This window comes from Pocillopora damicornis, chromosome 12 (genome assembly GCF_964200805.1).
Source record: "Pocillopora damicornis chromosome 12, jaPocDami1.2, whole genome shotgun sequence".
Classification (NCBI taxonomy): Eukaryota; Metazoa; Cnidaria; class Anthozoa; order Scleractinia; family Pocilloporidae; genus Pocillopora; species Pocillopora damicornis.
Window position 1 is genome coordinate 17358941 of NC_142681.1, and position 17679 is coordinate 17376619.

The 17679-nt window shown below is 38.1% G+C and overlaps 1 protein-coding gene and 1 pseudogene across 7 annotated transcripts; one reads left to right on the top strand and one right to left on the bottom strand.

Annotated features, from left to right (window-relative positions):
* Positions 1 to 17679, bottom strand: part of LOC149036763 (uncharacterized) — a 386542-nt pseudogene that overhangs the window by 288692 nt on the left and 80171 nt on the right.
* Positions 1778 to 17662, top strand: LOC113673743 (protein ABHD15). Of its 7 annotated transcripts, none has more exons than XM_089188890.1 (3): positions 1778 to 1977; positions 4618 to 4799; positions 16152 to 17662. In XM_089188890.1, the coding sequence occupies exon 3, from the start codon at positions 16331 to 16333 to the stop codon at positions 17516 to 17518; it is 1188 nt and encodes a 395-aa protein (XP_089045016.1). In that variant the 5' UTR covers positions 1778 to 1977; positions 4618 to 4799; positions 16152 to 16330; the 3' UTR covers positions 17519 to 17662. The 7 variants fall into 7 exon arrangements, with proteins under 7 accessions (XP_089045016.1, XP_089045019.1, XP_027045971.2 ...); XM_089188893.1 differs by lacking the exon at positions 4618 to 4799 and adding an exon at positions 6250 to 6769 and having other exon boundaries at positions 1795 to 1977; XM_089188891.1 differs by lacking the exon at positions 4618 to 4799 and adding an exon at positions 6526 to 6769 and having other exon boundaries at positions 1824 to 1977.

The window sequence follows — 17679 nt, forward strand, 5'->3', positions numbered from 1 at the left end:
CTCGATTAAGATGGAGAGGGACTGATACAGGCCCCTCTGGCTCAGAGTTGACCATTTTCTGCAGTAGCCTGAGTCCTAGAAACTTGAGTGGCATTGTTGACACACCGCATTGAGGAAGTTTATTCATCATGATGCATAGTGCGAGAGGGATTAATAAATTGGCACGTTAGTTTTTAGATCGTTAGTTTCAGTGGAAAAAGAAAAGAGAAACACCTATGCATCCTTTTTTTTTCTTTCTTTTTTTCTTTTGTTGCTGTTGTTGTTTCAGGTTTCCACTTGAAAGCTTTTTCCTTTTTTTACATCAGAAATTATCGGGTTTTTCTTCATGGAAAGTGCTCCAAAGTATATATTCACTTTGGCGTATAAGCTTTTCACTCTACCTACACTCAAGTAAACATCAAAGCCAAACCCCTAAAAGCGTTAAAATTCGCCTTTTTCATCTTAAGGAACAGTGGTACACAACACCTCATGTACAAAGTTTTGTACTATAGTAATACGGTGCGATGAATATATGATATATTCATCGCATCGTATTACTATAGTACAAAACTTTTCGCAATTCCCATTCATCTCCTCTCAAGATTCGAATAATGCAGGCGGTAATGTTTACGCTCCCCTGCACAAAAAGTAATAATTTTCAATTCGGAATCGTGCACCAAGTATTTAACCAATCACTGGCACACAGAACCAACCTTTTTCGCGAATTGGCCACCCTCGTTTTAAAATCCCCGCGTTTTGCGATGGTAGCCGTTACTTGCTAACTTACTTACTTTTAATTCCCATGATTCATTTGGGTTGATAGTTCTTCGCTCTGACTGGCTGTTCTCACGCTAAAATTGGTTTCGTTGTGTTGAAAAAAAAAAAATTATAATAAATAAAAGCACATGTGCAGTCGTGGTCAATAAAGAAGTTCTCTTTTCGCGCAGGATAATAGAAGCGCGTTTGAAACACTAAAGTTTTTTCGATAAATGTAATTTCTCGTTCCAGACAGGTGATTAACGATTAAACTTTGGAGATGGCTAAAGTTTTATAACACCTCTGCAGAGTATATTATTTAGTGGGGGAATGAGTAATTGAATGAAATGATGAGAAAAAAAGATTTAAAAAAAAAACAGATATCTTTTAAAAATTGTGTTCTTGTCTCGACTTGTTGATGAATAGAAGGACAGATCGCTTCTTGATTAAAAAACCAAGATATCTTAATCTGAATAGAATCTACGTAATAAGGCATAATCTTATGAAATGTCTTTTGTATGAAGCCAATTAGATTGGATATTGACAAGAAAAACTTACGCTCATCACAATCAATCATCAGTAGACACCTGCACAAATTCATCAGTGGCAAAAATACGATTATCAGCGAATCATTTTTCAACTGCGCTATCAGTAATATCCTAAAAACATGGATGCAATATTAAAGAAATGTTTTGGGACTTTTTATGCTCGAGGCTTTGAGTTTTAGTGTTCTGATTGTTCAAAAAACCATACTTTGACGAGACCTTGCTTTTGTGGGGAAACGTCTGAAGTTTTGCGTTAAAAAATGGTTATCTTGTCAGGCCAATATTTGCCCATTTTATTTTTACTACAAGTTCCGACAAATCCCCACGTCAGGCATTCAAATCAGTTCGGAATTTCTCGTTATCTTCGCTGTCAATTTACCCACTATGACGCAAAGTATTGGTCATAAACTTGGTTGATTTATCGCCACATGCAAGAAATGGCGATTATGCCAAATCCAGAATGTTTTAATCCACTTAAATATTCAAATTGGGACTCATTTTTTAAGACCACCGCAGACGTCATGTTTTTAAACACAATGTGTCAGTAAATGTTTGGCATAAAGTAAGAGTATACGGGGCGATATCCATGCCAAACGAAAAAAAAATATGCTGATTGCGTGGAATTAATTTTCCCCGTAAAAATTGGAAATTCAGCTGATGGCATTGCCATTGGAATCGATCGCCGTTTTGACTATACGTAAGTACTCTATTCTTTAAATCCGTTTGCCAGCAGCTTAAATATGAAACATCAACTCCTCATGAGCGAATGATATTCTGGCCACGTAGCTACAAAAAATAAAGTTTTCGTTCGATTTCGTGCTTCTTTCATCAAAACAATAATTTCCCATTAGTTACGAAATACTAAAAGCTGTATATAGCAGTTGTTGTCCTCGATGTAAACTATAATTTCAATTTTAATCGTAAATCGACTCTGAGCACCCTGAGGCAAAATAAAAATAGTTATCAACAATGAACCCCCCGAGCAGATATTTCTATAATATTTGAATGCAATTGTACGGCGTTTATTTGTGGAAGGAGAAAAAGCTGTATTTAAGTGCGATACAACTGCGATCAAATTATGTGCCATCTTTCGTGCGCTAGCTGTGAAGCATTAAAACAAGCAAAGCCAATATTGGGCAATTATAAAAGATTTTGTGAGCAATTAGCAAATAGTCGTCTAACCCGATATTGGTCAGAGAGTTCTGTTCTTTTTCAACATAATAGCGGCCAAAATATTGCGAGTCTTTGTGTCAGTTATTTGAAGTTCAAAAGGTTAGTATTCGGACCAATCAGCTGTAGAAACGTCTTGACTAGCAGCCAGTCATAGCACACGTTAGGAAGACTGTAAAAGATTACCATTTGATAATTAGAGGGTCAATGACAGGACTATGTCGCGATGACAAGGATTATCGCAAATCCTTTGCGTTTTTCACTCATAAAGAATAACTTGTACAACTCTTCGAAATCGCAGCTTCAGTAATTGGATGATGTATTATTTAATCATGCAACTAAAACATAAAAAAAAAATTCTGGATTTCCAATTAGGTTAGTTTTCTCCCGTACATGGTGAGAGAGTTTTAAGTTCTAAAGCGGTAAAATACATGCATGTCTTCTTTACAATTGCAATTTTTTAAATACCGATCACTGTACCCTTGCTGAAGGTAGCAACTTTCTTTTTGACGTTTTGCCAGACTTTTTTCCTTTTTATTCATTTTGATTAACTAGATACTGCGAAATGAATGACTGTTAGACAAACATGAAATGTTTGCTCGGCAGAGTTCAAGTTTTGGTCCACCGCCAAAACATACCTTCAAATAGATAGATACTTGAGCATTTTTCAATCATAGGTCGAACGTAATCAAGGATCGCATTGGTTTTGCGACACCACGCTTTGTGATTGGTCTAGAACATTCACGCCGGTTGCTCTCAACCAATCAAACGCAAAACTTAAACAAATTGCGACTTTTTCACTCGCGTTTTCCTGAGCTTTAGACAGTTTGCTTTTTCTTACTTAATTTGCATTCTCATTGGCTCGTTGTGGTATATTCTTTTGCCCTGATTGGCTGTAGCTTCGGTTTTACGACACTCAATCGAAATGCGCTCTCTGCCGGGATCTTCCTTACTAGGAGGTCATTACACCATTCGTAATTTAGGATAGTAATATCAAAAAGATGTAACCGTTTCCAGACCAAAAAGGCTGCATATTCCTATGAACCTTATAGAAAAGAACTCAAAGGAGAAAACATAACAGATTGAGAAATGAAGTTTGTGCAATGGAATATGTGTCATATTATTTTCCAGTTTTTCTCTAATTTTAAATTCTCAGGAAGAAAGTCGCTTAAATATGGAGACTACAAATAGAAAACTGAGGGACGAAGAGGTATTCTAGCCAGAATTTAGCCAGAAAAGAGTCGACGTATGGCGAATAAGGAAAAAAAAATCAGCAGAAAGGGGAACGCATAACATCCTTGACCGCCTAAGGGCTTAATTTGGGAATTTTCGTCTCACACCAGTTAACTAATTATTTTCCTCTTAATTTAAGATTTATAGTAACTTTCAGACTTGTTCAAATTTTAAAGACTGCCTTTGTTCTTATAGCTTACTCCTCTCATCTCAAAATACTCCAGAAGTGAACTTTTCGGATCCGTTAAAATCTCTCAGATCTAGTATAAAATCCAAACTGGCTACGCAAATACCTGGCAAACAAGATATCTAGCCTTATCGCTAACGCCCACGTTTCGGTGAAATTGCTTTGATGCGAGCAGTCTTCCAAACCAAGTAGTCTACTTTTTTGATAACTTAATGGTCATAGAGTTATTCGCACTCAGCCCACGCATGAAAAATTATACGTTGACAATCAAAAATATTTCTGGGATCGTTTTAAACCAGTAAAACTGAATGTTTTTCGATATTTCACGCCTCCCTTAAATTCTTCTGGGAATTCTGGCAGCGTGAGAGGGTACGTTTGGTGATTAACGTAGGGGAAGTCTCGGAAAATGATTCAAATTAATCTTTGCATTTGACAAGTGTAGACATGTTACGTACGGAAAAAAAGAAGAAAATTCCGTAATCCAACGAGCATCTCGAAACAGGAAAGCAATTGGCCCAGCTAAAAAAAAATTAAAACAGATAAAGAATTGTTTTATTTTATTTTCTCCTTTAGAATTTTAGGATGACGTTAATAATTAACGCTATCAAATATGTGTGGTTATTAAAACGATTCTGGTTTGCACACAATCATGAATCAATTCATACAAGTTCTATGGCCGAGTATAGGTTTCCTTAACCACAACATGGTATATTCAGAGCGCTCACAAACCAATGCCCCTCTTTGCAGCCGAAAGATGTTCACATTTTTGTTGACCAAATGATTGGAGTTTGACTCAGTGGACCTCGCAAAGCTGTCTTCGATCAACATGCTAATGTTACGACCAATGGGCCCTGCAATGAGCAATTACCCTGGCCTGTTCTACAGTTTGTTACCATGGCATATTTTGCGTGTTCCATTGCCCTAATACGGTAAAGTGACGTAACTGTGGAGTAACAAATTCGATTAATCGTCCTCATTTCTGTTTATGGTAAACAAATTTCAAAATGTTTCAAGATTTCGTGCTCAATTTTATCGATGAGTTTCCACCACTCTGACAATCAGGATTGTTTCTTTTCATCACACGCTTCTTCATAGTTAAGTCCAAAATGATCCCACAGAATTTTTTCAAATTTTCTTTATCTGAAATATAACATCTAAGTTATATTGTAGATGACGTTTTTGACATTCAGACGATTTAAGTCTGGTAAAAAGTGCCAGACTACTCCTCTCCTTGAGTTATTATTCTATTGAGCTCAAGGGCATAAAGTTGACAGCTGTTGCCTTCCATTTTGCTTCTCTACTTAAAATAGTGCCTGTAAAAAACCACGTGAAAATTGAACAAAAAAGAAAAGATATGATGTAATTATTGAAATCAATACTTGAGGGAAATTCGTTCGACTGTGAGGAGGGAAAATTGGTGTTTGAAAATAGTGAATACGACCTGTCGAGCCACCTTAAACAGGTGGAGTTCTGAGACTTGTAGGTGGATGTTTTTAGAGTCATTAAGATTCTGTTGTTTTCTGCGGTCGGGCCAGGATGTCGATATTGTCATTAGTCACACATTCACGTCAGTCGATATCAAGGTTTGGGTCACTAATGGATTTCAATTTAAATGTTTTTCATTTGGATGTATATCAACTTCGAAGAAGACAAAAAATGCCGTTTTTCGGCTTAACGGCTGTATTAGTCTTTCTGAATAACCGTTCAAGTAAGTTGCATGGAATTGGATGACTTTAAGACTATGACAGGCATTCTGCAGAGTGATACTTTGACTGCGGGAAATGAAAAATAGCTCTTTCTATCTTAAAAAAACTTTGTAGTAAATCAACCCTTAAGTACAAGTATATTTTGACGAGTGTTGCCTTTTAACTCGGCAATTAACTTGCGAGTAGCTCCATCACTAAGACAAGACCCCACGCTGATGTGAACAGTGTCAGGAACATACCGTTGTCCAGCGTTTCAGCTTTTATGAACGTTGAGGCAGTCAGACATCTTGCTCAGTTCAGGAGCTGTAAGAAATTACAAGTAACCACACAAGCCAGTAAGTCATGGTGTTTTGAAAACGGATAACTACTTTGGGAAAGTTCAATATCCGTTTTCGTTTGGTTTTGAAATAAGCTTCGTGCTCGAAATTTCTTTAGATTTCTGTCGTCTAATTTTATGTCTTTGTTCAAATTTCTTTCTACAGGTAAATTTTTTTATTTTAGAAAATTTTATATGACACTGCGTGTTTCTTCTATATTTTCCTTCAATATTTTGCGTGTGAAATTCGCGCACGCCTCGCAAAACCCGACCACTTGCGAATGCCGTCGTTTTATCATTGTTTTGGTGAGAGGGAGCTTTCAGCAGACTCAAAATGGATTTTCTCTCTTAAAATAGATTCCATTTCACCGTGTGCAGTAATGGATCACAAATGACGTGAAAATGTGATAAAATAACAAAAAAGTGGCACAAGAGGGGCCGCCAAGTGTGTCACTGATGTTCTCAGTTACCATATTTTGACGCCTTCCATGATCCGTTAGTGAACAGATGCACGGCATGGAACATGGAATCTATTTTACATTGTTTACGAATAGTGCATTGCCTTCTCCTCGAATTTGCATTCCAATACCAATTTAGCCTTCGGAATCACCTTGATTTATTCATGCTTTCAAGGTCAACTCGTATCATCTGAGTGGATAGACGCATGGTTATATCGTGGAGTTCTTTGTCTAATTTCACAACGCTAAACCCCGAACGATTCCCAAATTCCGATTGCTCCATCTGCTGGCCAAGGAGCTTAAGCAGCCCCAGCGACGGCAGCGAGAACGTGGCGAAATAAAAGATTTAATAAGCAGTACACTTCTTAGCCGTCCGTGACATGCAACAGCGCGATATATCACCAACGTCCGTGTTCTGAGTAAGTGGTCGAACCCCTATGGCGAGTTATTTTTACGTTTTTATTGGGAACTCAACACTTAGCCTACCAATGTTGGGCTACAGTTGAGGTCTGGTGCTGGTAGAGAAGGTAAACACAACCAGCCGATCACGAAATTCTTATTCCTTTCTCTTCCAAGATCATGTTTTATAAATAATTCTCCTTACTGTCTGTCATACAATTCTTATGATATTAGTTTGGAGAATTTGGTATTGGATCAACTTATAATCCCCGTAAAGATGTTCTTGTTTATTCTCATCACTTGTCTCCTTGATATTACACTGATATTTTAAGGAGAAATTAGTCACTCTTAGAAATTGAAGTGTTAAGACTGTTTCTTCGCCCAGCGACGGAGTCGAAGTCGTAGGGGCCCTTCCGACGGAATGAAAATCGAAAATCAAAGTCGTAAGTCGAGCCTTGAGCTCGACAGAATCGGAGTCGGAAAAATTGAAAGGTTACAGATCCTTCCAATTCCGCTTGTGACTTCGATGCTTAAAACTTGAAAGCTAGTGAAAGCTAGATTGTTTGAGCATAGGCGGCCCAAGCTCACGTCTCGAGAGAAAGCCAACGATGAATTCATGAACGCGTCACGCGTTGTGTGACTCGGTGTTAAGTTACGGGAGGAACCGTTGAAAATTTGAACACGTTATAAGGCATAGTATGGGGAACGAAATATGGTCGATTTATAACGATAAATATTTCGAAATCTGAATATTTTACACGTAAAATCAATAAAAACTTACTCATGCCCTGTGTATCCGTCGTAGTTCCTAGCGATTTCTGCTGTTTTAAGCTTGCTTTACCATCACTGTTATCCATGTCAAAAGACGAAGTCAAGGCTGCACACTCCGATTTCGACCTTGGTCCACGCGGAGGTGGTTTGCGCCCCGAAAATCCTCCCGATCGGCATTTTTCTCAGCCACACTTTACGATCTAAGATCGCTGCACCCTGGGACATGTCTCAATACCAAAACTTCACGCGCATTTCGCTGGAAACAAGTGTTTTCTACCTGAATTTCCAAGTTCGCTTCTTTCTGGTTATGCTTTGAACACGAAGACTGGACACGGCCGCGAAAGAGACTTGGGTACGAGGTCAATTTTCTCTCTACCGCGAGTGGTACGGTCGCTTAATGTACAATACTTACCCCATCTCCACAGAGGCAACTCGCCTTAACCTATTGTCCTAATCAACCAATCAGACAGCGAGTCGAAAGTAAAACAGATAAACAACGTACAAAATTTGGATATTCTGTGGGGTTTTCTGTGAGCATCTAAGCTTCGATTATTTTCGCGAAAATGCTATCGAAGAGGAAGAGATGCGGTGAAATTAACGGCGAAGCGAATCAGAAAGTTAAGAGTGGCAAAGTTTCAAGATGAAAATCCTAATATTTCATTTTGGGAACTTTACTGATAAAATCACGGGTGAAAAGCTTATATTAATAGAGAACAAATTTCCTAGTGCGAACCTAGGATAAATATTTAGGTATCATAACTTTTCGCAAGTTTGACGTCGGAATCCGATACGAATATTATTTTTTCCTACACGTAGATTTCTTGTGAAATTCATGGAGAGGTGAAATATTTCGCCACCTGAAATTGACTGTAATTAAAGCGAACGTTGTATGTGAAGTCTTACATGCCGCAATGTAAATACCATTGTCCACATGATGTCCTAACGTCGATTGCATCTACCCTTCCATGCATGGCCTATCAAACTACAATGTTTTGCCAATTGATGTCACTAAACGTATGGAAAAATGGAAAAACCCTCAAGATTGGACCGAATTACCCATGATCTACCCCCCAAATTTACGTTGGAGTAAATGTCTATTTAGTCACCGGAAATCCATTGTAAAGGACAATAAAATTTCGATTAGCTTAGCCTATTGTGAGCACGCAGATTGTCAAATGAAGTTCATTGTGTTAGTGTTCATAATTTTCCTTCATATGAAAACTCGTTCTTTGTAATATTCAATAGAGTAGTTTGGTGGTTAAGGCGAGGTGTCTCTGTGGAGATGGGGTAAGTATTGTACATTAAGCGACCGTACCACTCGCGGTAGAGAGAAAATTGACCTCGTACCCAAGTCTCTTTCGCGGCCGTGTCCAGTCTTCGTGTTCAAAGCATAACCAGAAAGAAGCGAACTTGGAAATTCAGGTAGAAAACACTCGTTTCCAGCGAAATGCGCGTGAAGTTTTGGTATTGAGACATGTCCCAGGGTGCAGCGATCTTAGATCGTAAAGTGTGGCTGAGAAAAATGCCGATCGGGAGGATTTTCGGGGCGCAAACCACCTCCGCGTGGACCAAGGTCGAAATCGGAGTGTGCAGCCTTGACTTCGTCTTTTGACATGGATAACAGTGATGGTAAAGCAAGCTTAAAACGGCAGAAATCGCTAGAAACTTCGACGGATACACAGGGCATGAGTAAGTTTTTATTGATTTTACGTGTAAAATATTCAGATTTCGAAATATTTATCGTTATAAATCGACCATATTTCGTTCCCCATACTATGCCTTATAACGTGTTCAAATTTTCAACGGTTCCTCCCGTAACTTAACACCGAGTCACACAACGCGTGACGCGTTCATGAATTCATCGTTGGCTTTTTCTCGAGACGTGAGCTTGGGCCGCCTGTGGTTTGAGATGCCAGAAGAAGCGCATGGAACAATCAATCACAATGCCATTTCTCGGGCTCCTGACTTCAACAATCTAGTTTCCACCTAGACGCAGGTGATGGAGTCACAACTGAATGGTTTGGCTGTTACGCTATCGTATCGCCTTTACGATTTCGTTGTGGTAAAGTGATTCAGAGGGTGACATGTTCGAATAGTAGCCGTTGACTTTGATTTTGGCCCCATTGCATGCTTGTGAAAAAAATTAATCGACTATTGAAACTTTACAGTACATCGCTTCACGGGTTTACTTGGGAACAACACAATGACTGGCTCTCAGTTGGCTTGTTAGCTCAGTTGGTAGCATAGAACACTGCATCGGTAACGCAGAGGTTATGGCTTAAATTCCGTACAGGCCTGAATTTTTTTCAGGCCTTATTTTCACTACTGCTTAAGTAGTGTTTTTTATCACAGCACACTTCAATCGAAATACTGTTCTTCGGTATTTTTTTTCTATCGATCACTGAGATAAGCAATGCTTATGATGAATAAATGATAGAAAGTTTATAGAGGCATTCAAAATTCAGCCTTAGAGCTGAATTAGTTAAAACTCATTCAAAAGTAAGACAATCTCGAATGTGATCCGCGAGAAACAAACAAAAAAAAATAAAATCAGGTCCATAAAATTGTTGTAAAAAGCCCATCCTTGCGTCTGTTCGTTTTGCAAATAGAAACATGGCTTGTTTTCGACTAATTTCAGATTAAAACCAGTACATTTGTTTAACTCTGGTACAAACCTTTATAATTAGGAATATCACTTATGCTACCATAACACATTTTGACCGTTTTAGCTTGTCTCTGATGAAAAGCTGCTCGATTGCCTCGCGATAAGTGACATACGTGAACGGAAAGATTTTCTCAAGCGAATTGATACTCAGAAATGGAGAAAAGCCACACAATTGCTATCGTTTAGTTGAGGCTTTGCCTCGACCAATTAGCGACATGGTCGTTGAAAGTGTAGAACTAGTATTCCGAGATAGTTACAGGCTAAAAATTGGCGCTTAGGCTGATTCTGCTAATTCAGTTTACAGATGGTTAGAAAATTATATACAAAAAAGAGCGGAAATTATATTTAAAAAGACCTCGATAAGAGACTATCCGCTCCACAGAAGACTTGCTTTTATGAGAAAATTTGTTCCTTCTGTAACTTACAGTGAAACATTGAAAAGCACCTGATCTGCATGCAAAGTGAAAAGATGTTTGCTAGTCCTGAAAAAGATAAAATATTATAAAGAGAGGACCATGTCAATAATGAATGTTGTCTGAAGAGTTACCGGTTTGTTTAAAAATTGCTCACGCCTAATTAATCGCCAGCCAAGAAAGCTTAAGGTACTTGTGCATAATACATCCATTTATTTTTAAATGGCGATCACCAAAGATGCGCAGACCGCGAGACGCGAAAACACGAGAAAGTCCATAAAAATAGATATTACTGCCGTGTCATTGGCTGAAGGCGGCTTTGTTGACAAATAGGGGCTCTTTTTCCGTTACTCCTATCAACTGATGCCGTCCTGTTGTCAGCTATTTGCATATTTGTATTATGTTGTTAGTGAAAGCTTTCAAGTAACTTGGAGAACCTGTGCATTGCTTGAAGGCCAAACAAACCTTCCCAAAACCCATTAAGAGATTTCAGCGCCGCGATTGTCTACATCTGCTACCAGATTCTGCTGATTTTACAACACGAAGATCAAATTTCGCCGAAAGAAGAAAAAATCGTTTTTCTTGTAGACCCTAAAGAAGGTAAGCAAAATTCATTTGCTTTACATCAGCCAACGAAAACAAAAATTTATTTGTTCTCTTCTTGAATTCCCAAGTGTACAAAAAACTTCGATATGAAAATAACGTCTGCTGTTTTATGGCAACAACAAATCCAAAATAATTTCCTACAAGGAATAATTTTATAAGAAAAATGCAGGAGTGAGATAGGGTCGAAACGGGGAAACAATTAAGGTGTTTCTTGAAAGTAACACACGCAGATTCGTCACATAAACACAAACGATTTGAAACATAATTTTTTATTTCTGCAAGTGAAGTCGACGGTTGACTTCATTGTTACTATTTTTCATTCCACTTCTGGCATAAAATGGTCACAGTGTAAATTTGTATGTTTTCGCGTGGACCTCACAGCTCAATCGCTCGTTTGACCGACAAATGACGGCCGTGTTTTCAGTTAAAACTTGACTTCATGCGATTACGTACAACTTGGCTAATATACAGAATAATTCCTTAATTGCTTGGGTATGGAACACCGTGCTAAAACTTAGTCCAGATAATATAAGATATCTCCCGTGAGGAGACTCTAAAATGATGAATTCTCGACTTCTATTGGCGTCCGAAACGAGCGGTTAGTATAACAACAGCGAAAAGTACTGGAGCTCCCTCGGCGGGAAAGAAAATTGAGAAAAATTACAATATTCCTACTAAAACTAATAAACTATTTTGCATTTTAAATCTGTGGGCTTTACGAGGTAACAATGATTATTATCATAAAGAAGGTCTTCGATCAAACACAGCTTTGAAATAGTGCTTGTTTTCCAAGCGATAAACACTCTATTTAGCGAGATTTTTCGGCTCAAGTTGATCATCCAATGCACCATGAAACTCAAATTGAATATTCCAATTTTCCTTTCCCTGGTTTGTTGGGCTATTGAGCCGTGTGGGATAATTCCTCGTTGACAGGTGTACATACATTAAAATTACCTTCAAAATAAGACGCTTTTTTCGACTCAAAAAAACTAAAATCCAAGAGGGCGTTTGTCAAATAACCTGCGTGTAAGCAGAGAGAAGCATTCACGACATTTCGAATTACGAGATAAAGTCTGTGCGAGTGTTTTTGCTAGATCCGTCTCACACTCGCAGCGCGATTCCGAAAAAAATATCTCTATATACAGAAACTCTATCAGGCAGGTGATTTATCTGTTCGTATACACACCGACCTCATCGTTAAAAAAACTATTAGATGGAGTTTATCTTCATTTCTAACAAAGGGCTATTTATGACAAAGAAACACCAAACACAAAGGAAAATTGTTGTTTGAAAATTTACTACTTCAGAGGTTATCTATCTTTTTGCAACCTCGGTGTTTATGCAAAAGGAAAAAATTTACATTTGAAAACTGATGTTCCTTTTCGGTTTTGACATACTCAATCTTCTGTTTTAAGTTACTGTGTCACAAAGGGCGATGAAGGAAGGTTTGAAAAAGAAGGATTGGGAGATGCGTGGCGTTTCACGGTTTTCTTTTTGTGTCAGTAATCCATGAATCAAAATTGATTTCTGCTGTTCTTATGCAATTATTATAATCTGTAACATTGGAGACGGCTGGGGTAGAGATGAATTTTATTAATGTTTGTTTTTATTTCAGCATATTGTGTTCAGCAGATCATTATTCGAAGTGACTTATTAAGCCCTTGCCGAAATGAAAACAATTTTCTTTCGAATATTTTAGAAGCCTACATCTAACAACAACAAAAACATTTTACTTTCCTCTTTTTTACTGAATTGAGAAATATTCACGCAAATTTTCTGTTCCAAATAGATCCTGGCACAGGTAATCGTACGTTCCCACTCCCCTCCCCTCCCCCCCCCCTCCCCTCTTTCCTCGTAAAGTTTGACGAACATGTTAGTCAAAGCAGTTCATTGTCTTAGGATATCAGCTGCAACAAATCGCATTATTGCATGCCGATGTTCTCAATTTTATTATGAACCAGTTCGTTTTACATGATTTGATATAAATTTGGGTAAGTGTTCCAAAGTTTTGAGGAAAAATATTTGAACCACAAACGATTAAGATGACCGAAGCTCTTTACGAAAAAAAAACCCCAAGTTTTTCGTCGAATTTTAAGAAAAGTTTCAAAATTTGTTTCTGTTTTGTTCTCTTTTGTTTGGTATAGATTCTTGATCATTTTAATTCTTTTTTGCCTATTCTTCACTTTGAGTAAAACCAAGAGAATATTCGTATACTCTTGGTAAAACTGTCTTACAATATTCTATCACGAAAACTCGAAAAATCGAAAAACCGCAAAAATCGAAAAACCAAAATATGGTTGGGTAGAAAAAAAGTCAAGTCCTGAGAAGCAAAGTTGCTGAAACCTTATTAAGATCTAAGTTTCCAAAGCTTTTACGAATTGCCAGAGTGACGCAGGCACTATGACAGATTTTAATTAAAAAGCGTTGAAGTCTCGGTTGCGTGTTTCTTTGGCGCAATTACAGCGGCAGGATTCCTGTTCTCAAAGAAAAAAAGAAAAAAAAAAGTTCAGTCGAGACGTCTCGCTCAGACCATCCGCCACCCCTATTAAGATGCGTGGTATTATTTCGAGTTAACATGCAACTTTCGTGGGCTGTTGCCGATAAGAAAAGATAAGCGAGTTATAAAGTTACTCTCACCTTTTTTTTCCTCGGCTGGAATTTAATGAATTACGTGATTGATCGATTGTATACTAAAAAAGACACTTCCTCTTTCGACCTGATAGTGATATTTTCAAATCGTTTTATCAATTAATCATGCAACTGTAAAAGTTAAAATTATTTTATCAGTCTAGCCGGCGTACGAATACATCTGCTCTCAAGACTTACGTATACAAAAAAAATGCGTTTCATGATTAAAATGTTTAATTATACAATCGCTTTGTATCTCGAAAGGTTTTTCGCTGGAAAACAACATTTGGGACTGAAAGGAAACATTTACGAGTTGCGTATAGGATGGCTTTGACAGATTTTACAATTTTTAGAAAGGCTACACTTTAAAGAAATTTGGACGCGTTTCCCCTAAATCAACATAGATTTTGAAAATCATCGATTAGGCCCCGCAGAAACTGACCAGCGGTCAATCAGCGAAATACATGCCAGTTTCTGTGAAAAATTTGCTCTCACACGTCGCTAACACATTTCGGCCGTCGAATGAATTACAAGAACAAGACAAGCAAAGAATTAGGGGAGTTATTTTACAGCAAAAGTTGACGGGAAAAAGCGGTGCTTTTATCTTTAAAAACAGAGACAATTATACAGATTTCCTTAGTTCCAAATTGCCACATTTTGAAAAGTATAGGAAAAAGCAATTAGTTTTGACATTTCTTTCAAAGCATTCTCTTTAACTCAAACTGAGTATTTTTATTTAAGGAAAAACAAACAGCGAGCATTTTGGTACATTAACTGCGCAATGGGAAAATTTTTTCCCATACGAATTCCTGTTGGCGTTCACTTATACTATTCCAGTCAGATTTTCTGTGGCCATTGCTGTTTGCAGATTTTTTGAAGACTTTTAACCTTTCGTTGAACATAAACAGGAGAAAAGGGCAGCGTTGAACTAAGTGATATTTAATCTTGGTCTGTGATGGAAGTTCTTTGCTTTCGTAATCAAAATAGCCTTCTTAATTGGAAATGACAAAGGTTATTTATATCAATTTCGGCATCGGAGTAAGAATAACAACAAACGAATTGTTATAGTAGAAAATATATTGAAGAACTCACGCAGTTATTTTGGAAATTACAATAAAAGTGCAATTCAGTCTTTGTGACAAAGAATTCAAATCTGAACGTTAAACCAGGCGAAATTTCTTAAATTTCTTAATTTCTTTAAGTTCTTCACGCAGCTCAAGATCACTCGCATAATTTCCTTGACAGCCATATTAATTGCGTCAACGAATATCCGGTCTTTGCCTTTTGAAATGATTTTTCTTTTACTGGGAAAATGTGATTGGGTAGAGCGGTAAACGTTCTGAAATGTTCTGTCTTGCAGAACAGTGGCAAATAAACAAGATGGAAAATACGAGTGCATTCTGTCTTCTAAAGCAAACACGTCTTGCAGGATCCTTCATATAATTACGTCACTTTTGTCTTTATTGAGTACATACCTTTGTTTTTGCATATTAAACATAATAATATCGGCAACACGAACGAAGCGCCGAATTCATTTGAACTGAAGATAGACCGCAGTGCGTGACTGAAATCCGCTCCTAGTTTTAATCAAAATTTCGCTCTACTCACGGCACGTTCCAGCTGAGGTATTTATATATAGTGGTGTTATCTCCTGGCCGCTTATGCTTGATGATACCAATTTTCTTTCAAAACACAACAACTGATGCAGTTTGACAAGCGGACGCTATAGCACAAAACTTCTGTCGATAATTCACTCCAGGCTTCGGCGACGGCTTTCTGTGCCTTCCTCGTCGAAGCAGAACTTTCATTTCAAATTTTATTTTCCTTTGGTTTTATGGACAGGAAATTTAAAGAAGTAATCCCTGAAGCTGTGCCGTCTTGTCAATTAAGTAATGCATCTATGTATTGAAGGCTATAAACAAAACTGGTCTGAAAAAAACCCGGCCATCCTAGTTTCATCATAGATGCAGAAGCAGGCAGTAGAAATCAGTTATTAGCATATTCTTTGAAAAACGCGACAAATTTTTATGGAGATTTTCCGACTCGATTTAATCTCAATTTCTGGTTTCAATATAAATTCGAAAGAAGATGATAGGGTCGCCCACAATGGTTCGCGCTAAGATCGGAAGGAAGAATGTCTCTAGGGCCGGTCGTATTGCGAGATAAATGCGATAACAAACTGTATTCGAACAAGATTGTGCAAGATATAAAGATTTATGTTTACATGCAAGCCGTTTTTTTAGCCTCTTATGATCAATAGACAACTTAGACACAACGTTGACTTGGGCTAACATCAGTTTGATTATTTTGTATTGACAGATTACACCCGCTAGAAATGTACACAATCCCAGATGTTTAGAAGTATCTGTATACTACTACACACAATATTAGGCTTGTCGTGAATTCTGGATAACAAAGCATCGAGCAACCCTCAACATTTCTGCAAACTGCAGACGTACAAGACAACGATCTCGTTGGCAGTATTCACATGCTTAAATATGTGCTTATCTGCCGTTTTACTGGTCTTCGTCGTCGTGATAACTATAATATGCATTCGATATTACCAAAACAAGCACGAATTTAAACCTTGTCTATATTACAAGAAGTCGCGAATAAGTGTGGTCATTAAGAAAGGATGCAAACGGTTGAATGAAGACTATAAGCCGACATTCTGGGCCAGAAATGGTCACCTTCAGACTTTACTCCCCTGGGTTTGGCCTTGTTGGCAGGAGGAACTTGAGTTTAGGCGTGAATATTTACAAATGGCTGACAAAGGAGTCATCGCGTTGGACTGGATGGAAGTAGATGAGACAGCAATGAAAAAAGTGAGTCCGGTGATGCTTCTTATTCCTGACCTGACCGGTGCGGCCGCCAATATGGCTGCGGTCTGCACCGAGGTTCTGGCGCGAAACTTTCGCCCAGTGGTCTTCAACAGACGGGGTCACTGTAGTACCGCATTATCGACATATCGCTTGCAAAGCTTTGGGGACGCACGTGATTTGGAAGAAGCTATTCAATTTATACATCATATGTATCCTTATTCGGAAATCTTTGCAATTGGTTTTTCTACAGGTTCAGGACTGCTTATGTCATACCTCGGAGAGGTGGGCAATGCATCGCAATTGAATGCTGCAGTTTGTATTTCACCTTGTTACGATGCCGAAGGGCTGTTTAAATCTAACAATGTTCCCGAGCCGTATAACTGGCTTTGGACGTTCAAACTCAAATGTGTTCTTCGCCAACATCCTTGCTTAGGAAATGTGATAAACTATAACCTTGCACTTCAGAGTTCAAGCATAAAAGAGCTGGATGAGCGGGTGTATGTCAAATTAAACCAGTACAATTCCTTGGCCGAGTATTGGAAATATAACGACCCTATGCGTAGTATCACCAACATTCACATACCAGTACTCTGCATTAGTGCTCTCGATGATCCAATTTGTACAAAAGATACAATTCCGTTTAGCCTTTTCAAGACTTCTTCTAATTTATTTCTGGTGACTACTGAGAAAGGAGGCCATTGTGGATTCCTAGAGAATGGTCTGCCTACTTCATGGGCAAATAAACTCGCTTGTGATTATCTTGAGACGGTGTATCATCAAGGGATACCGAAACAGCCGGAAGAGAATCATATTCATTTCTTTCCAGAATTCAATGGTACAAGAAACAGAAGTTATACAACGTAAGAGGCAAAAACGAAATTTGCACTGTTATTTGACTTGTCTATATAGCAAAGAGTTTTTCAGAAATTCTAGGACATTTTTGTTACATACCAAGGTGCAATTAATTTAAGTGCGTCGCGTCTAAATAAACAAAACGATGTTAAAATTTGTGTTTTGTCTGGCCC

Bases quoted from the DNA above. Each gene is read 5' to 3' on its own strand.
- LOC113673743 (XM_089188890.1), top strand. From the start codon at position 16,331: ATGTGCTTATCTGCCGTTTTACTGGTCTTCGTCGTCGTGATAACTATA.